This window comes from Bombina bombina, chromosome 1 (genome assembly GCF_027579735.1).
Source record: "Bombina bombina isolate aBomBom1 chromosome 1, aBomBom1.pri, whole genome shotgun sequence".
NCBI classification, from domain to species: Eukaryota; Metazoa; Chordata; class Amphibia; order Anura; family Bombinatoridae; genus Bombina; species Bombina bombina.
This window is the reverse complement of record NC_069499.1, coordinates 596,489,314-596,511,180: the sequence shown is the minus strand read 5'-3', so window position 1 is coordinate 596,511,180 and position 21,867 is coordinate 596,489,314. Positions and strand designations below refer to the sequence as shown.

The following is a 21,867-nucleotide window of genomic DNA, read 5'->3' as shown; positions in this document are numbered from 1 at the left end:
TATTTTAGGATTAATATTTATTTTACAGGTAACTTTGTATTTATTTTAACCAGGTACAATAGCTATTAAATAGTTAAGAACTATTTAATAGCTAAAATAGTTAAAATAATTACAGAATTACCTGTAAAATAAATCCTAACCTAAGTTACAATTAAACCTAACACTACACTATCAATAAATTAATCAAATAAACTACCTACAATTACCTACAATTAACCTAACACTACACTATCAATAAATTAATTAAATACAATTCCTACAAATAAATACAATTAAATAAACTAGCTAAAGTACAAAAAATAAAAAAAAACTAAGTTACAAAAAATAAAAAAATATTTACAAACATAAGAAAAATATTACAACAATTTTAAACTAATTACACCTACTCTAAGCCCCCTAATAAAATAACAAAGCCCCCCAAAATAAAAAAATGCCCTACCCTATTCTAAATTACTAAAGTTCAAAGCTCTTTTACCTTACCAGCCCTGAACAGGGCCCTTTGTGGGGCATGCCCCAATAAGTTCAGCTCTTTTGCCTGTAAAAAAACATACAATACCCCCCCCCCAACATTACAACCCACCACCCACATACCCCTAATCTAACCCAAACCCCCCTTAAATAAACCTAACACTAAGCCCCTGAAGATCATCCTACCTTGTCTTCACCTCACCAGGTATCACCGATCCGTCCTGGCTCCAAAATCTTCATCCAACCCAAGCGGGGGCTGGCGATCCATCATCCGGTGGCTGAAGAGGTCCAGAAGAGGCTCCAAAGTCTTCATCCTATCCGGGAAGAAGAGTAGATCCGGACCGGCAACCATCATCTTCCAAGCGGCATCTTCTATCTTCATCCGATGAGGACCGGCTCCATCCTGAAGACCTCCGACGCGGACCCATCTTCATCTGGCGACGTCCAACTGAAGAATGAAGGTTCCTTTAAGGGACGTCATCCAAGATGGCTTCCCTCGAATTCCGATTGGCTGATAGGATTCTATCAGCCAATCGGAATTAAGGTAGGAATATTCTGATTGGCTGATGGAATCAGCCAATCAGAATCAAGTTCAATCCGATTGGCTGATCCAATCAGCCAATCAGATTGAGCTTGCATTCCATTGGCTGATCGGAACAGCCAATAGAATGCGAGCTCAATCTGATTGGCTGATTGGATCAGCCAATCGGATTGAACTTGATTCTGATTGGCTGATTCCATCAGCCAATCAGAATATTCCTACCTTAATTCCGATTGGCTGATAGAATCCAATCAGCCAATCGGAATTCGAGGGACGCCATCTTGGATGACGTCCCTTAAAGGAACCTTCATTCTTCAGTTGGACGTCGCCAGATGAAGATGGGTCCGCGTCGGAGGTCTTCAGGATGGAGCCGGTCCTCATCGGATGAAGATAGAAGATGCCGCTTGGAAGATGATGGTTGCCGGTCCGGATCTACTCTTCTTCCCGGATAGGATGAAGACTTTGGAGCCTCTTCTGGACCTCTTCAGCCACCGGATGATGGATCGCCAGCCCCCGCTTGGGTTGGATGAAGATTTTGGAGCCAGGACGGATCGGTGATACCTGGTGAGGTGAAGACAAGGTAGGATGATCTTCAGGGGCTTAGTGTTAGGTTTATTTAAGGGGGGTTTGGGATAGATTAGGGGTATGTGGGTGGTGGGTTGTAATGTTGGGGGGGGGTATTGTATGTTTTTTTTACAGGCAAAAGAGCTGAACTTCTTGGGGCATGCCCCGCAAAGGGCCCTGTTCAGGGCTGGTAAGGTAAAAGAGCTTTGAACTTTAGTAATTTAGAATAGGGTAGGGCATTTTTTATTTTGGGGGGCTTTGTTATTTTATTAGGGGGCTTAGAGTAGGTGTAATTAGTTTAAAATTGTTGTAATATTTTTCTTATGTTTGTAAATATTTTTTTATTTTTTGTAACTTAGTTCTTTTTTATTTTTTGTACTTTAGTTAGTTTATTTCATTGTAGTTATTTGTAGGAATTGTATTTAATTTATTTATTGATAGTGTAGTGTTAGGTTTAATTGTAGGTAATTGTAGGTATTTTATTTAATTAATTTAATGATAGTATAGTGTTAGGTTTAATTGTAACTTAGGTTAGGATTTATTTTACAGGTAATTTTGTAATTATTTTAACTAGGTAACTATTAAATAGTTCTTAACTATTTAATAGCTATTGTACATGGTTAAAATAATTACAAAGTTGCCTGTAAAATAAATATTAATCCTAAAATAGCTATAATATAATTATAATTTATATTGTAGCTATATTAGGATTTATTTTACAGGTAAGTATTTAGCTTTAAATAGGAATAATTTATTTAATAAGAGATAATTAATTTCGTTAGATGTAAATTATATTTAACTTAGGGGGGTGTTAGTGTTAGGGTTAGACTTAGCTTTAGGGGTTAATACGTTTATTAGAATAGCGGTGAGCTCCAGTCGGCAGATTAGGGGTTAATAATTGAAGTTAGGTGTCGGCGATGTTAGGGAGGGCAGATTAGGGGTTAATTCTATTTATTATAGGGTTAGTGAGGCGGATTAGGGGTTAATAACTTTATTATAGTAGCGGTGCGGTCCGCTCGGCAGATTAGGGGTTAATAAGTATAGGCAGGTGGAGGCGACGTTGAGGGGGGCAGATTAGGGTTTAATAAATATAGGGGTCGGCGGTGTTAGGGGCAGCAGATTAGGGGTACATAAGGATAACGTAGGTGGCGGCGCTTTGCGGTCGGCAGATTAGGGGTTAATAAGTGTAGGTAGCTGGCGGCGACGCTGTGGGGGGCAGATTAGGGGTTAATAAATATAATATAGGGGTCGGCGGTGTTAGGGGCAGCAGATTAGGGGTACATAGGGATAATGTAAGTAGCGGCGGTTTACGGAGCGGCAGATTAGGGGTTAAAAATAAAATGCAGGTGACAGCGATAGCGGGGGCGGCAGATTAGGGGTTAATAAGTGTAAGGTTAGGGGTACATGTTAGGGTTTTAGGTGCAGACTTAGGAGGTGTTTCCGCATAGCAAACAATGGGGCTGCGTTAAGAGCTGAACGCGGCTTTTTTGCAGGTGTTAGGTTTTTTTTTCAGCTTAAACAGCCCCATTGTTTCCTATGGGGGAATCGTGCACAAGCACGTTTTTGAGGCTGGCCGCTTGTGTAAGCAACTCTGGTATCGAGAGTTGAAGCTGCGTTAAAAATGCTCTACACTCCTTTTTTGGAGCCTAACGCAGCCTTTATGTGGACTCTCAATACCAGAGTTATTTTTATGGTGCGGCCAGAAAAAAGTCGGCGTTAGATTTTCGGGTCGTTACCGACAAAACTCCAAATCTAGCCGAGTATCTTTTAAATAATTTTGTGATTTCAGTTTTTCAATCTTAGGGAAGGATTGGATAGTAAGTGAGCTAGGAGTCATTACTGGGCGCCATATCTAGTTTTTCATTAACGCATTGTTTCTTGTCATTTGCTCACCAGATGTGTCCAGCTAGGTTTTGGTAGTGCATTGCTGTTCAGGAGCTGAATTTAATCCATTTGAACATTTTTTTTGCACTTCTATGTCCCTTTAACCACTTGGTAATATGTACAAAACAATAATCAGGTCATCATCAGAAGCCTCTATTATTTAGTATTATGCATATAGTATCAAAGCTCCAGAAAGGCGTGAAACATGTCAGATGATGTCACTCTCTGATAGTACCTATGCTCCTAGGTCACTGCCATGTTTTCACAAGCTGTGATTGTTTTAAACAATGTTCATTAAAGGTATATTTTTACTTTGTCTCCATAGCAGTATTGTGCCTTCATTTTGCTATTGGGTAGAACTTGTTTTAAATATTTTGTCAGTTGTAAGGTGCTTTATGCCTGATGAAACAACCAATGCTTAGGCTGAGAAACACGTTGCATAGATGAGTACATTTAGTTCATGTTCTCTGCAATCATTGCTTGTCATTTGTTTTTAAAGTTTTTTTTAAATAAACAAATTGTTTTCATACAAGCAGTGGTACAACACCTTTATAAGTGGCACTGCCACTGTTCCTGACATTAGCACATTGGGATCTACCCGCACACCGAGTGGGTGGGTTTGCACCTGCATCTTCTACCTTATTTCTGGAGAGGGCTAGCTGGTACACCCCAAGCTACCAGCCTGCTTCTACCAGTACATAAGTGTACTTGGATAAAATGTGAGTAACCATTCGGCTTGAATTTCGTTCCACTCATCATTGAAATGCTGATACACACATGAGGTGCCCCTTTGTTTTTATCTTGTGCCTTCATTTTGCATTTAACCTCACTTATGGTCTACCACTAAAGGGGAACTTTGTTTAGTAAGCTTTACTGACTGCCAGCATCTAGCTAAGCAGTTACTTCAGCTCAGGGAGAGACGACGAAGCAGCCCCTGGTTATCGTAAGACGTTTTCCTCTTTTCCTCTGAACTAAGTCCTGCCCTGCATTTATATGCTTATATACATATATATTTGTGTTAACATGTGTATATACACATATAAACACATAATTATATATGTATATTTTCATATACATATATACTTATATTTGCTGTCCATCGCTGCACTACTTAATCCCTTTGCTGCGCTAGTTCTCATGCCGTGTCTCACGCATGAGAACGAGGCTCCCATTGGAGCTTAAGGAAGTGTGCTCTGGTGAGTGCAATGCTTCCATGCAATGCGAACGCGAGGTCGCATTCGCATTGCACCTCACTTGTAATACCAGCGTACATTTTTGTGTGCTGGTATTACTACGTTGAGCGCAAATATAGCTTTCACAGAAGCAAATTTTTGTGCTCAACTTGTAATCTAGACCTTAAGGGGCAAGTTTCTAACCATATCTGCCTGCATACAGTTTAGAATTTTAAAATGATTTTACAACACAGCCATTCCAAGACATATAAACTACTTTGTTTGTCCGGTTCATCAGGAAACATGTCCGCTTTACATTGTGCATTGTTTCTATACTTTGCAACCACCAAGCCCCATTGGGATATGTGAGTTTGTGAGATAGCAAGGAGGATGTGCGTATAGTAGCGTAACATATACATTTTCTGGCATTTCAATGCCTACAGTTTTTGTTGTCTTGAACATTTGGTGTAAAAACCTTTGTGTATGTTTGTTTCTTTTTTTTCAACCACAGATACAACTTTGTAAGCAACATTATTCCTGGATATTCAGTAATACATTCCCTGCATTCTTATCTAAATATGAATGTTTTTCTTCATGGGTCAGGAATTTGATAAGGCTGATTGCACGATGATCAGTGTAAATGCTATTCATATACTCTTTATGATCAGCTATAAGGTCCATGAATAGAGATGTTATTACACACCCATCTGATACTCTCATTCCTGAGCCAGGCATTGTGCTGCTCTGACACTCCCAGCAAGTTTCTTCTTGTGATGATGGCTGTGCAAAGACGGGCAGCTTGTGTGCTAATGTTAACTCATCAGATGCCAACAAGGCCTGCAGCTCTCTGTAGCAGCTAAGGGTTAAATCGTGTTCAGAGAAGAATGAACGGGATATGCTGTTAGAACATACTCAATGGTTCCCCTTGCACATTATAAATGTACCATTCTGCGTATCTATATCAAACAAGCAAGCCAATGTGATGTAATAGTTTATTTATAATTTGTGGGATGAATTTCACTTCATACTGCAGAAATGTGTACTTGGATGTTTAGTGATTAAAATACATTTTTAAAATATTTGTAGATGATTTGGGTGTTTTATAGCAGGATCTAGCTGACTTTTAGTCCATGCCTCTCATACCACTCACACAATATGTTATAGGCCTGACTGATATGATTATTCCCCAGTCTTATGTGGTAAGATGTAGGCACATTTTATAAGGTCAGTTACCCCTACACACGTGCACACACATATATATCCATCATTCTTAGTCCTACTTGTCTTTCTCTTATCTCCACCATCATCATTATTTGTTTCTCTCCTCATCAATTTCCATTCTGCACATTATTCTGAATCTGTCTTTAGACATAAATCCTCTCATATGTAGAATAGTTAAAAGATTTTGAGCTAATAGTTAATTCTAGGGGTGTGGCTCCCTGGCTCCCAACATTTCTCAAGCCCTGGCTCGGAATTCAGATGAAAGCTGCTGTGCCCAAACTCTATTGGTGTTATATACTATACTACATGCCAGCAATAATGCGCTCAGAACCCAAATGACTGGCACTGTGCACAAGCATAGTGTGTGTGGTACAGTGTTCAGCTTCCATACGAGTCTGTGCTCCGACCCCTAGGGTGTGGCAGTGTGCTCGCACAGTGACTTTTTAGCATATGACAGTGTGCTTGCACAGTGACTTTTTAGCATATGACAGTGTGCTCGCACAGTGACTTTTTAGCATATGACAGTGTGCTCGCACAGTGACTTTTTAGCATATGACAGTGTGCTCGCACGGTGACTTTTTAGCATATGACAGTGTGCTCGCACAGTGACTTTTTAGCATATGACAGTGTGCTCGCACAGTGACTTTTTAGCATATGACAGTGTGCTCGCACAGTGACTTTTTAGCATATGACAGTGTGCTTGCACAGTGACTTTTTAGTATATGACAGTGTGCTCGCACAGTGACTTTTTAGCATATGACAGTGTGCTCGTACAGTGACTTTTTAGCATATGACAGTGTGCTCGCACAGTGACTTTTTAGCATATGACAGTGTGCTCGCACAGTGGCTTTTTAGCATAAGACAGTGTTCTCACACAGTGGCTTTATAGCAAGTGTCAGTGTGCTCATACGTTGACTTTTCAAAATGCTTAAAGCCAGTGAGTTAAATTTTGCTTAAACTTTGAACTTCTGGCACTGTGCTCAAATCCTGCAAACGGTACTATCCTCACCCTCAAGCAGAATGCCATGGTATACAGACGCATGAGTGAATCTATGCTCATAACAAATATCATTCTCAGAATTAGTTATTGTACATATATTCATAACAAGTGCAACTGTGCTCAGACTATAAGGGAGTGTCCAGAAAGAACAACTCAGAGTCTGCAGAATGACACTATGCTCACAAACACACTCGCAAACACTCAGTTAGTGGCACTGACTCTCAATAGTGTCTTTCAATTTACTTTTTCATTAACTGTCAAAATCAGAAGTTTTAGTTCTATAAACCTGCTGAGGATGACTGCATTATTCTTTATGCCAATTCCTCATTTATGTATTTATCTCTTATTTTATTATAACATTTTCAGCCAGCATTTTTTTTTTAACTGCATTGTATTTTTGCCTCTATCTCTGCTGGGAGACTATTCCATGCATATAATACATTGTCTGTAACAAAAAGAAGGGGTTTCTAAAATGTCATAATGATTAATATTGTGTCAATAAGAGTTCATTCACCTATGCACATTTTACTTTATCTTTATTAATACATATTGATTAGCAGTCATGTTGGTATTAATGCAAGATGAGGATTAGTGTATTAAACAAGAGAGAAGAACTTAGACAATATTGTCCAGGTCAATTGTTCTAAAGTCTTTATACAAATAATTCTGTACTAAAATCTTACATAGATTAAAATAAATGTATGTGATGTAGTGTATATATGGACTGTGTTCCAGTAGATGTGGTGATGTCTGAGTGCATTACCGGTTCTGTGTAATACTTATCTAATTATGTTGTGCAGAAGTGTTCTCATTTACATGACCTTATTGTGCCTCTCAGACCCTATTATTCATGGCATTATTTATTTTCCTATCAAGTTTGCAGTGTTGTGAGGTCCCTGTGCAGATGTTTCAGCTTCTCCTTGCTCAGTGTGGGGCTGGCTTGTGATAGGAAGCTGGGCTTGGTATTCCTCTGGCCCCACCTCCACTAGTTTGGTTTTGTTTGAAGGGTGTTTGTAGTTTGTTAGCTGTAGAGGGCAAAGCAATGTGAACAGGCAGCAGCCCACATCTGTAGTTTCTCTGAGACTCTACCATGGCTCCAGCTGGGTGCTGCATGCTGACCACTGTCCTGGTGCTTTTAGTATCATCTTTGACACATGCTCAGTTTTTTAATTTATTTTCCTGGGCGAGCAAAAAAAACCCAACTACTGTGAGTCCTACAACTGAAGCTGTGGTTTTAGCTACTTCTGCAGACCATCACTCTTTTGCCACATTATTGCCTACAGAGAGTCAACCGACTGCCACTGGAACCAAAGAGGATCAAACACCTGCTGCTGCAGAGGATCACCTTCTTGCCAAAATATCCACAGAGGATCACCCTCCTGCAAAATTATTTGCAGAGGATCACCCTTCTGTCACATTATCTGCAGAACATCACCCTTTTGCCACATTATCTGTAGTGGATCACACACCAGCCAAATTATCTGCAGAGGATCACCATCCTGCCACATTAGCTGCAGAGCATCACCCTTCTGCCAAATTATCTGCAGAAGATCACATTCCTGCCACATTGTCTGCAAATGATAACTCAAATGTCACAACATCTGCAGAGGGAAACCTATCTTCCACTTTATATACTGATAATCATCCTTCTGAAACACTATCACCAGCAGAGAAACTGTCTCCTGCTACATCCTATCCTCAGCTGCCTAATATATCACAACCTCTTGACCAGTCACCTTCAGTTACAAAGTCAAGCCCAGAGATATTGAATACTGTGCAGACAACTACCAGGGCTGTGACAGAAGAACCAGAATTCATAAAAGGTGAGCATCAGACATCTAAAGCACCACCTACTGAAAAACAACATGAGAGACAAATATGGAACATATTCAATCTGCAGAGAGGGGAAGAAGATGGTAATTCTCAGGCCTTGGTCACAACACCTGGAGCTAAGATAGAAGATAAGCAAAATATTGCTGGTGTGGGAGCTGAAATATTAAATGTTGCTGAAGGTATCAGGAACTTTGTTAATGGCTGGGAAAACAAAGCTAGCAATCCCCCAAGCTCCACAGAACAAATAGACCCCTCAACTTCTGCTCACGTTCAAGAAAAGGAGACCACTGTAACTGTCCAAAGTATCATACCAAGTGCTAATGGCAGTGTCAGTTGGAATAGTGACAATGACACAGACAATCCTCATTCTAGACCACTAAATCTGACCTTGAACAAGGCTTTCTCAGTGGATCAAATAACTCCCAAACCAGGTATTTCTTCTTTTCCAGTGGATTTTGTGGCAACAACATCAGTCCACAAATCCTTTACAGAAAGCAACCTAGAATCAGTGTCTAAAGGCAGTGATTTGGAAATGAGTGGGACTTCCACAGATCCAACCTTATTGGACTCTGAGACCCACAGAGCCTCAAATCCCAACTTACTGGACTCTCAGTCCCTTAGGTCTTTAGATAGCACAGACCACATGCACAGTGTGATTCAGATGAAAGAGTCAGGCCTTCTTACTAGTGACCTATCCCTTTATGTGGTAAATTCAACCCATTCTGTAATTGATTCAAATAATATACACAATCATCATGCTAACTCCAATCACTTTGATCAGAGCACTAAGTTCCCTACACATTCTGGGATAGATGCCACTGATAGTGCCCTCACTTCTAATATTCATGTAACTAGTGTAGAGGAACATGATTCTGCCAATTCACCCCAATCTGATTTACTAACCAGCACTAAAGCTTCTACTTCAGCTTGTAGAAATAATCACTCAGAGACTGCTTTTCTTTTGCCCAAATTGACTTTATCCAATTCTCGCTGCTTGCCTGTCCCCAGCAACCTCACCTGCCGCAAATTGGGCATCAACACCTACATGCTACCAAATTATCTAAATCATAGCAGTGTGCTGGAAATTCAGGCTGCTTTGCATGATTGGGAGGGGCTTCTTAGGGCTCAGTGCCACAGCTACCTGGAGTGGTTTTTCTGTTTGCTGCTGTTTCCGAAGTGTAGCCCTACCTCTCCTGTGCCACCGCCAATCCCGTGTCGTGGCTTCTGTGAGGCCTTGCAAGATGCTTGCTGGAGTCATCTGAAGGGGGCACATTTCCCTGTGTCGTGTGACTCTCTTCCTGAGCAAAATTCTGAGGTTTCTTGTGTATATGTTCATTATTTCACAGGTTTGGAGACACACAGACCCTCTGTGTCATCTTTGTTGCCAGGTAAGTAAAGATGGTACAGACGGTTGATAGCCGAAAAGATTTGCAAAAGGTAAATTTTTGGTTTTTATTAGGTTAAATGAGTTGAGATACTAAAGGTATTTTTTCAATTATTTTACTGCATGTGTTCCTACCATATCAGCTGCAATCAAATTCTATTGATCAACTACCATTTTCTGTTAAAGGGACAGTAAAGTCAAAATTAAACTTTCATGATTCAGATAAACCATGCAATTTTAAACGACTTGACAATTGGTCTCCTTTGTTTAAAAGCATACCTAGGTAGGCTCAGAGCAGCAATGCACTACTGGGAGCAAGCTGCTGATTGGTGGCTGCACATATATGCATCTTGTCATTGGCTCACCTGATATGTTGAACTAGATCCCAGTGGTGCATAGCTGCTCCCTGAACAAAGAATACCAAGATAATGTGATAATAGAAATGATTTGGAAAGTTGTTTAAAATTGTATGTTTTATTTGAATCATGAAAGAAAAGAATTTGGGTTTCATGTCCCTTTAAGTAGTACTGTTGGATCCTATCATGAACACTTCACAGTTCTCCTTTTTAGGGCTTCTTATTGTGGTGCTCTTCTTCAGATTGGTTTGTTTGACCTCTCAGTGGAACTTGTTTCAATAGTTACAAGAGTGTCAGATCTAAATCTACAGAACTGTGCTTTATTAGTCTAACAGGATCCTTTTAGTACATAAGCACCTTTAACTCTGCTAACATATTTCATGCATCCTGCCAGCTTTCCTGCTTTGCTTCCTGATCTATAAATCATTTCAAATAATTTCCAAACCCCTTTCATCTTGTGTTGCTGTAATTTATTTACATCTAAATCTATATAGTCGGTAATGGATTATGATGCATTTTGTAACCTAAAACTATATAAATATACTTTTTAACTCATTTGCCTTTTCCCTTCCCCCACATTTAAAATATCAGCCATGTTACTCGTTTGTGTGACATTTGCTAAAATACATACATTCTTCTGATGCCCACCATGTCCCCCTATTAAATATATTAAAGAAAACAAGTGTTACCCTTGATTGCTGAGGAGGTATAGCTGTTTATCTTACACTCCTCTATTTGTTTTCCATTATCTGTAATATGCTGCTGCCTATAGTTTTCCTCTAATCAGTTGTCTCTAATGCTGTGCTGTGCACATGCTGCTGAAACATTCACTGGCACTTTTTATTCCCCTGCCATGTACTGTGTCAATCTTAAAGTGATGGCAAAGTTTACAAATATATTAAAATCCAATCCTGAATCTTTGTATTTTTATATATATACCTTCATTCATCAAATGTATTTGCTGATGCGCCAAAACAAGTATTTTATTCCTGAATCCTTTATATTTATTTTACTATACCCCCTCCGGCAGCCCACTTTAAAACTATTTTTTTTTCTTGAGTTGATATTTTATCCAATAGGCATTCTGATATGACACTCCAAAAAAAAAAAAAGATGTTGCAGAGCTGCACATGCGCTCTGATCAGCTGTAAATCTTTAGAGCTCACGGTCCCCATTCATCTATGTAAAGAGCGGATGGGACCGCTACACTACAGAAAAGGAAGAGATACTTGCCAGAGGATACCTTGCAAAACAGAACCAATAAACATTACATTTGTGAAAATGTATGTAAGAAAATAAATTAAAAAAACAAATTGGTTTTCATTAACATGCTATGTAGTTATAATTTCATTAAGTATAATTTACCATCACTTTAAAGGAACACTAAGAAACCATGGTGGAACTGTTCCTGCTAGGCCTAAGTGGAAGAAAATTTACAAAAGGAGTTATTTGTTTTCATTAATGCATCAGAAATCATTCACTGCATTGTGAAATTATATATTTTTTTTATAATTTTGTTAGTAAAAATGCTTTGTTTTGCAGACCAAAGACACATCCCTTAAAAATTATCTTAATTATCTTATTTTGCTGGTTCATTTAGGGACATATATAAACTAGCTCCTGCACTTATTAAAGGGACACTAAACCCAATTTTTTTTTTCTTTCATGATTCAGATAGAGCATGACATTTTAAGCAACTTTCTAATTTACTCCTATTAACAATTTTTCTTCCTTCTCTTGCTATCTTTATTTGAAAAGCAGGAATATGATGCATAGTAGCCGGCCCATTTTTGGTTGAGAACCTGAGTTATGCTTGCTCAATGGTGGGTAGATGTAAGCCTCCAATAAGAAAACACTATCCATGGTTCTGAATATACACTCATTTTTTCTTTGCATAAATATTTTGTAGATGACCTATTTATATAGCCCATTAAAATTAAAAATAAATAAATAAATATATATATATATATATATATATATATATATATATATATATATATATATATATAGTTTTGCTTATTTTTAAATAACATTGCTCTGATTTTCAGACTCCTAACCAAGCCCCAAAGTTTTATGAGAATACGTCATCTAGCTTGCTCCTGTTTGTGTATAGGGTCTTTTACATATGCAAAAGAAGGGGGAGGGGGGGTGTCTCTTATTCCCCACTTGCATTGGGCTTTCCAGCAACCTTTTCAACAGAGCTAAACTGAGAGCTTCTAAGTAAGTTTTATACAGTTTTTTACTGGATTTTTAGATCAGTATCTGTGCATCTTATTATTTATAGTAGTGTCTATTACATGCAGCTATATGAAAATGAGTGTATACTGTCCCTTTAACTTGCATTAAAATAGTATAGCACAGAACTACATGAAGAACTCAGCTACTTGTGCACCATTGGTTTAGCTTTTCACTGATATCCCACATTAATTTCAACTGTGTGCCCACATAGAATCTATCATGTGAGGGATTTAGCGCACCCAGGCTATCTGACATGCAGATGTTAGCAACCCCTACACTATTGCTCGAGCATTAAAAAATAACTCTGGACATAAATAGAAACACTATTGATTGCACTCTAGTGATGTTAAAGGGACATGAAACCCAAAATTGTTCTTTCATGATTCAGATAGAGCATGCAATTTTAAACAACTTTCTAATTTACTTGTATTTGCTCTCGTGCTATCTTTTGTTGAAAAGCAGGGACTTATGCTTAGGAGCCGGTCCATTTCTGGAGCACTATATGGCAGCAGTTTTGTAAGAATGTTATCCATTTCCAAGAGCACTAAATAGCAGCACTATTTCCTGCAATTTAGTGCTCCAGATGCCTACCTAGGTATCTCTTCAACACAGAATATCATGGGAACTAAGCACATTTGATAATAGAAGTAAATTGGAAACGTTTAAAATTGTGTGCTCTGCCTGATTCACAAAAGAAAATGTTTGAGCTTCATATCGCTTTAATGCACAAAGGCAACATATTTATGTTCCACTTGTAATCTGGTCCTTTATGTGAAGTGAAATGTTGTGTTAGTTGTCCCTTTAAGTTATGACATTACAGCCCATTACATTATATAAACTAAAACTTTACACCTATTTCTTCAATATTTAAAGGGATAGAGAATCCAATTTTTTTTCTTTTATGATTCAGATAGAGAATACAATTTTTAAAAAAGTTTCCAATTTCCTTCTGTTATAAAATGTACTTTGTTTTCTTGTTATTCTTTGTCGAAGAGATATCTAGATAGCTAGCGTGCACAAATAGTGCTGCCATCTAGTGGTCTTTCTAATGTATAAAATTATGCAAAACGGCTGCCATTTAGTGCCGCAGACACGTGCACACCCCTGAGCTTGCCTTCTTGCTTTTCAAGAAAGGATAACAAGAAAATGAAGAACATTTGATAATAGAAGTACATTGGAAAGTTATTTAAAATTGTATGTTCTATCTGAGTCATGAAAGAAAAAAATTGGGTTTTATGTCCCTTTAAGCAACTAACAGAATTTGAAAAAAAAATGTTTTTGCTTTAAATAGATGATAATGCCTAGCATCTGTTCTGTTTTGTGCCCCTTCCCCAACATCTGTCCTGGTTTGGGTCTTAAGGGGGGGTTGTGCAGATGTTTGGGAAACAGTAAAATGTTTTACCATCTTATTTCTCTCTCACATATATCTTGCCCTATGTCTTTATACGCTCTTCAGTTGCCTTAAACTTCTCTTTTTTTTCTCTATATCCATCTCTCTAATGACCTCTCTCTCTCAATAACTCCTCTCTGTCTCACTCCAACTGCTCTTTCTTTTCTGGGATCATATCCCTGTCGTCTTCACCAAATGTTTTTATGCCAATATTTTTTTTAAATATGTTTTAAGTGTTTTTCTTTTTTATTCCTCTTTGCCTTAAAGGGACATGGAAGGGATGCATTAAAAGGACGCAGTAGCCAAAATGGAAATGGGCATAAGTACAATTCAGTTTTTAAGAAAAGCATGTTAGTAATGCAGTTGTATTAGCAAAAATGCTTCTCATAAAAGCTATTACTGTTTGAGTGAGAGCTTTTACTGTTCATGGGTGCACACGAAGCATATGTGTATATGCTCTGTTTAGCTCTATTTAAATGTTACAGCTACTCAGCTGGAGGTAAAGAGTGTAGTAATTACTAAGTTTGTGTCATCATCTGTGCATTCCAAACAACCTCAATTATATGAGCAGAAGTGAAGTTTTAAACCCTTTCCCGCCTGGACTACATTGCCTACATCGTAACTAAGTTCTGATGTAAATAAATTGAAATCACGCGATCGCATGATTTCAATGATGGGATCAGGTCAGGAGGGAGTCAGGGGGAGGACCCATGACGCTAGTCACGACTCACGCCCTCCAGCCCACAATCACATTTACCAAACTGCTATGGCTTCTGGCCAGCCAACCGGCTAGGACGTTCCAAGTCGTAATAACGGCGCTAAAGCACAGGTAGTTAGGATGGCATGGAACGTCCTAATGGCGGGAAAGGGTTAATGTAGGCACACTACTACCTGCAGCATATGAGATAGTGATAGCTTTTCTAGTATTTTGCTAATTCATCATGTGTATTGCAAAAATGGTTCTATCCAAAATTATAATGCATTAAAGGGATATTAAACACAATTCTTTTAATTCATGATTCAGATAGAGCATGCAATTTTAAGCAACTTTCTAATTTACTCATATCAATTGTTCCTCATTCTCTTGCTATCTTTATTTGAAAAAGCAGGACACTAAGCTAAGGAGCCGGCCCATTTTTTGTTCAACACCCTGGGTAGAGCTTGCTGATTGGTGGCTACATTTAGCCTAGGTGCTGAACCAAAAATGGGCTGGCTCCTAAGCTTACATTCTTGCTTTTCAAATAAAGATAGCAAGAAAATGAAGAAACATTTCTAATAGGAGTAAATTAGAAAGTTGCTTAAAATAGCATGCTCTATCTGAATCATGAAAGAAAAAAAAATTGGGTTTTGTATCCCTTTAATACCCCTTGAGTGCCAACGACGGCTCTGAGCCGTCGCAAAGTATCCCTCTCAGGTGCTAACGACGGCTCAGAGCCATCATTAGCATCCCCCCACCTTCGTGGAGTTATGGGGACCTCCATCAACTTCCACCCCAGCAATCTGGCCTGTATAGTGACAGGCATCATCGGGGCTTTACGTATTGCGCAGTATCATCACGCGCAATGACGTGATTACGTCACTGCGCAACTTTATTTAAAACTGACAATTGTCAGTTATAGGGAGATGGGGGCATGCTGCTTAAATGCCTGTATCTCAGGCATCTAAGCAGCTACAGACCACAAAAAAAAAAGAAGTAAAAATATTAAAAGGGATACTAAACCCAAATTTTTCCTTTTATGATTTAGATAGAGCATGCAATTTTAAGGAACTTTCTAATTTATTCCTATTAGCAATTTTTCTTCGTTCTCTTGTTATCTATATTTGAAACAGAAGGCATGTAAGCTAAGGAGCCAGACAATTTTTGGTTTAGCACCCTGGACAGCACTATTTTATTGGTGCTGTCCAATCAGCAAGAACAACCCAGGTTGTGAACCAAAAATGGGCCGGCTTTTAAACTTACATTCTTGCTTTTCAAATAAAGATAGAAAGAGAATGAAGAAAAATTGATAACAGAAGTAAATTAGAAATTTGCTTAAAATTGCAAAATTTTGGGTTTAGTATTCCTTTAAAATAAAGAGAAAAAAAAAAAGGATTTGGGGGTCTCTAAAGGCACATAAAGATAAAAATTGCCTAGAGACCCCCTAAAATACATGTTCTAAAAATAAACTTGTTTATTTTTTAAAAATAAATATCGGTTTAAGTATTATAGTTAAATGATCACCGTGGTAACAGCGTTACCACAGTGATCAAATCTCTGAGAAATGTTGCATTCCCTTTTACAATGCGGACTGATATTATATTTGTAATCCCATGATAACCTGGATAATGTGGTTGCAAATTAATAAATAGTAGAGGAATGCTATTTAAAAATAATTTTTTATTTTTTTATAATCAATCTTTTAGCGTGCGTGGAAGTGGAGTAAAACACCCTCTTTACGCAGCTCTCTCCATCTTTCAAAACTTCTGTATTTTTCTTTTGCAAAGAAGCTTATTTAAAATAGTCTTTTAACTTTACGGGGTTATGTCTGCAATCAGACAGCTGTAGCCACCAGGGAAACTAAGATACATTAAATAAAGTACACATTTTTGGAAAGTACACCCTTTGGCGCATAAAATGGGGGGCTACATGTATTGCTAGCACAAAAATAGACAATGTAATAAGTGAAATATGTCTCTTTGCTAAAAATAAAATATTTTTTATGCAAAGCACCATATTCCATTAATTGTTGCGCACCTCAGTTATGTGCTAGAGATACTATAGCCCCTCATTTGATGCGCTAGAGGATGTACTTTCTACAAATGTATGCTTTGTGTACCATATATTCATTTTCCAAGTGGCTAGAACTGTTTAATTGCAGACATGGCAATCTTAAAATCGTCTTAATAAAATAGCCTTTTACCTTTTATGGGTTATGTCTGCAATCAGACAGCTCTAGAAACCTGGGAAACTAAGATACATTAAATAAAGTAAAATAAATTGAAAGTACACCCCTTGGCGCATCAAATGAAGGGGCTACATGTATTGCTATCACAAAAATAGACAATGTAATAATAAGTGAAATATGGCTCTTTGCTTAGAATGTTTTTTTTTTTATGCAATGCAACTTATTCCATTAATTGCTGCGCACCCCAAATTCATGCTAGAAACACTTGTAGCCCCTCATTTGATGCACCAAGAGGTGTACTTTGTGCAAATGTGTGCTTCGTGTGCCCCATTTTAATTTCTCAGGTGGCTAGAACTGTTTAATTGCTGAAAACAGTACAGTAAATTCTAAGATGCTGTTTTTGATAATTTATCAAATTGACATGCCTGCAATAAAACTTTTTTTTTCAGATTTTTGCTTTATCTTGTTTCTCCTGTTGCCGCTCTCTCGCCCCCTGGGAGGTTGATTTCTGTTGTTACATCTTGTTTACAATGCTTTTCTATAGAGAGTATTGCATTATTGACATTTTCAGTAAGAGCGGTTTAATCAGGAAAAGGCAGTTATGTCAAATGACAAAATAAAGGTAAAAGATCTACTTGGAAAATTGGGAACACATTAAAGGGGAGAAAAGTTTACATTATAATGGCTCTTTGTTCTATAGAATAATGTAAAGAGGAGACCAAATAGGGGTCAGAGTTCAGTATTGAACAAGTACTTGAAACCAGTTTAGTGAAACATTAAAGGGACATTAACCTTGAAATTCAGTTCCTAATACATTTACTATGAAGCTACTCAAGCCTTAGTCAATGATTATTTTATTAACGGAGTGGTTAAAGGGACATTAAAAGAGAAAAAGAAAATGATCTTGTGCTTGCATATAACTATGTGTTTAACCCTTGCAAATTGGGTTAAACACATAGATAAAGTCAGCTCCAGAGCAGCAATGCACTACCTATCTGAACATATTTGGTGAGCCAATGACACAAGTCATATGTGTAGCCTTCAATCCCCAGTTAGCTCCCAGTAATGCATTGCTGCTCCTGAGCCTTTCTAGGTATGCTTTTCAGCAAAGGCTACCAAGAGAGCAAATTAAGTTTGATAATAGAAGTAAATGAAAAATCTTCTTGAAATTGCATGTTCTGCCTGAATCATAAAAGGTTTATTTTGGCTTTCATGCCCCTTAAAACGTAAGCTTTTACTGTTTACTTGAAATAACTGTTAGACCAGTGGTTACCAAATGTTATCGATTCACGGCGCTCTTAATATTTCAATGATTTTTTCAAGGCACCCCAAGTCAAACCATAGTTCTATAATCTATTTTACATACCTGACAGTTGCAGTGTGCAGTTGGTGGCTTGGTGCATTTAGTATTAAATGCAAATTACCTTATATGAGGTTAGCAGAGAATTGTTTGGTATTGACAAATGCTGAGAAAAAGTACCTTGTTGTTTTCATTTTTACCTTTCTGGTAAAGAAGTCACGAGATTTACCAACCATGTTTGAATTATTGGTTTCTAAATGGCCTTTTAGCTTACTTGGAATCATTCTCATTAGACATGAGGGGATGAAGTAATCTGCTGATTGTCTGTTATTGAGATCCTTCCCAGTTTTGTTGGAAGATCAGGGTTCCGTTTGGCTGGTCCTGCGGGTAGCCTGTTTCTTCTTGGGCGTTAACCTACGGGTTGCCTTATATTTTCTTTAATCCGATTAGGATGTCTTTTATTTTTGTTTATATGTTTCCTTCGGGAACTTTCTGGGATCGATACTCACTGTTACTTCTGCGGAAGTTTGTTAAGGGACATGTTAGTCCTATGTTTGTCTTCCCCTCTGGGGGAGGATTTATGAAACTTGACAGTTAGGACCCTGGCGGCAGGCTGGTCCAGTTTGGGTTTTTCTGTCTTGTGGATGTTCATACAGGTGGTGCCGTTTTTGCTTGGCTGGTCCGGTCGAGCCGCCCAGTGCTCATATTATCATTTGTGTTTCTTGTTTTTGTTTCAACAAGTTCAGCTAAGCATTCTATATGACCTGTGGGTCCGTGAGGCAGGAAGGATTGTTTCAGTCCTTATCTGGTTGACTGGGTCAGTGGAGTTCCGCTGCTTCACTCTCTCTTGTGTCTGATATTATCGGGACCTAAAATTTTTAGGGGGATTCCTTCCATGTTCGTTTGCGTTGGAGGTTTGAGCTCTCCTTTAGCCTGTGACTTCTTGTCTTGTAAGCAGGTGCTCTGCCTTTCTGGCCCCATTCTTTTTCTTAGGGTGGGGGCTTATTCTCCTTCTTATGGAAGTGTGGTCCCTTTCTTAGGGCTTCTCCTGGATTCAGGAGGTTGAAACTGAGAGTTAACCTTTCAGAGAGGGGTATTCTCTCTGGGTTGTTACGTTCCATCTGGAGTCTTGCTGGCTCCGTGTCGAGACTATGTCGGACCCTTTGCTAGATTCCTTTGGGTCTACGGCCTTGTTGTCTGTTCCTAAGGAGTTGGGTTAGCACCCGTGCTCTGTTGGGATGGCTGTGGCCATTCTCCTGCTCGTTTTTGAGCTGGTGTTGGGGTTCTTCTTTTCCCCTGTTCAGACCTGCCGATGCTTGGGCTGACCCGGCTGGGAGTAGGTTCTGAGATGCGTTGTCATCTTCAGGATCTAGGTTGGAATAGTTGCTAGCTCCCTGGGCTTGCAAGCAGGAAGTCCAGGGTTCCAACCCACCTTCTAGTTCTGGTTGTAACCTCTCATGCAGTGGGCCTTGTTGAGGTTATGTGCTTCCCCCTTTTGGAGACCTATGTGTTGGTCTGGCGGCTTAGATTGCCGAGTGTGCTCTCTGTCTGGGAGGTTTTTTTTTTGCAATCTGTTCTCTTGCTGACCGCTTTTTACTTCTCAGTAAGTTTTTTTCTGTGTCATCCCGATGATGGCTGCGTGTTGTCTGGGTCGGTTACACGTTTTTTGTGTCGGAATACTTCAGTATTCTACAGTCTGACGATGTGAGGACTCCGTCTTCAGTTTGCACGATGTTGAGAGAAAAGTTTCTCTGCTCTGATGCCTGGTCCTAAACCTTTGGTTTCTGCTTGGTCTGGGCGTAGCCTCCCTTTGTTTGCCAGGACCCATTTGGGTCTTTGTGAGCTAGGCTCGCTATTGGGGGTTTTCTTTCTATGAATTTTGTGGTGACCTTTTGGTTTCAGTTTCCCTTCGGTTCTTCCTTGCCCTATCCCTTTGGGAGTTTAGGCTAGTGTTCCCTTTGTTAGTGAGGGGTGAGTGGTGAGGGACCGACTGTTGGGCGAGGACTGTTGGCTCAGTTGAGTCCGGTTTTGCTGTCTCTAGCTAGGCTTCTGGACTATCTGCGGGTCAGTGTCCTTGGGGTTTTTCTTTTTCAAAGGTTTTCTCGGTTTCAGACGAAGCAGGGTTTTTGTTGGGTAGTGGTTCAGGCTTGGTGCTCTCAGAATGGGCCGCCTATTGTTCCCTCCAATCTTGGCATTCAGTGTCCTCTGTGGCTTGGGTATTGTTTTCCCAAAAGTAATGAATGCAGCTGTGGACTCTTTCCATTTACGAAGAAAAACTTAAATTATGCTTACCTGATAATTCTTCTTCTGATGAAAAGAGTCCACAGCTCCCCACCCGTATTTTTTATGTGTGGTGTCGGTTTTTATTCTTCTGGCACCTTTCACCCTGATATTTCTTCTACTGTTCCTTGTTCCTCAGCAGAATGACTGGGGGATGAGAGAAGTGGGAAGAGTGTTTAAACCTTTGGCTGGGGTGTCTTTGCCTCCTCCTGGTGGCCAGGTTCTTAATTCCCAAAAGTAATGAATGTAGCTGTGGACTCTTAACATCAGAAGAAAAGAAAATTATCAGGTAAGCATAATTTAATGTTTTCTTGTCAGGCATTTGCAGCCTTGTTAATTGCTGCCAATATAGTTATAGGTGTTGTCTTTATCAACCAGTTAACATTCTCACTTGTGCACAGTTATGTTTTTTTCTGCTGATTTTAATTTGAAAATTTTCTTTTAAAGGGATACTAAACCCAATTTTTTTCTTTCATAATTCAGATAAATAATGCAATTTTAAGCAATTTTTCTAATTTACTCCTATTAGCAATTTGTCTTTGTTCTCTTGCTATCTTTATTTGAAAAGTAAGAATGTAAGCTAAGGAGCCCACCCATTTTTGGTTCAGCACCTGAGTTGCGGTTGCTGAATGGTGGCTAAATGTAGCCACCAATCAGCGAGTGCTATCCATGGTACTGAATCAAAACTGGGCCGGCTCCTTGGCTTAGATTCCTACTTTCCAAATAAAGATAGCAAGAGAATGAATGGTCACAAGAGGCACTTATAGTATACCTGGTTGGTAAATTCACATGCTCACATCAGAAGAATTGTGTGGGGGGGGGGGGGGGGGATACATGAATAATTTGTTTGGATTAATTTTTGCAACATACAAGATTTTTTGTCTCTAACTGAATTTCAACTGTATAATTGTATCCCATGTGATTCAGATAGAAAATACAATTTTAAGCAACTTTCTAATTTACTCCTATTATCGATTTTTCTTTGTTCTCTTGCTACCTTTATTTAAAAAGCACAAATGTAAAGCTTAGGGGCAGGGTCCTAAGCTTTACATTCCTGCCTTTTAAACAAAGATAGCAAGAGAACAAAGAAAAATTGATAACAGGAATAAATGAGAAAGTTGCTTAAAATTGTATGTTCTATCTAAATCATGAACGAAAAAAATGTGGGTTTAGTATCCCTTTAAGTATTGATTGCCAGAGAGTGCTGCGGTGTATGCCATCTATTGGAGACATTATTGGTTTACAGTGAGCTAAAATCGTTTTTTAAAAACTTCTGAGTGTATTAACACTTTTCATAAATGAGTAACATCACTTTCTTTCATTACACCCTGGAGTATCACTTGAGTTAAAC

At 38.8% G+C, this 21,867-nt stretch overlaps 1 protein-coding gene across 4 annotated transcripts in view; it reads left to right on the top strand.

Moving 5' to 3' along the window:
* Window positions 1-21,867, top strand: part of COL18A1 (collagen type XVIII alpha 1 chain) — a 254,135-nt gene that overhangs the window by 137,896 nt on the left and 94,372 nt on the right. For 2 of the 4 annotated variants that reach the window (XM_053698903.1, XM_053698906.1), the window contains exon 1: window positions 7,882-9,114. The exons of 1 other annotated variant lie outside the window; for it this stretch is intronic. In XM_053698903.1, the coding sequence (XP_053554878.1) occupies window positions 7,941-9,114 (1,174 nt within the window). In that variant the 5' untranslated portion in view covers window positions 7,882-7,940. One more of the 4 variants, XM_053698905.1, reaches the window with a different exon arrangement.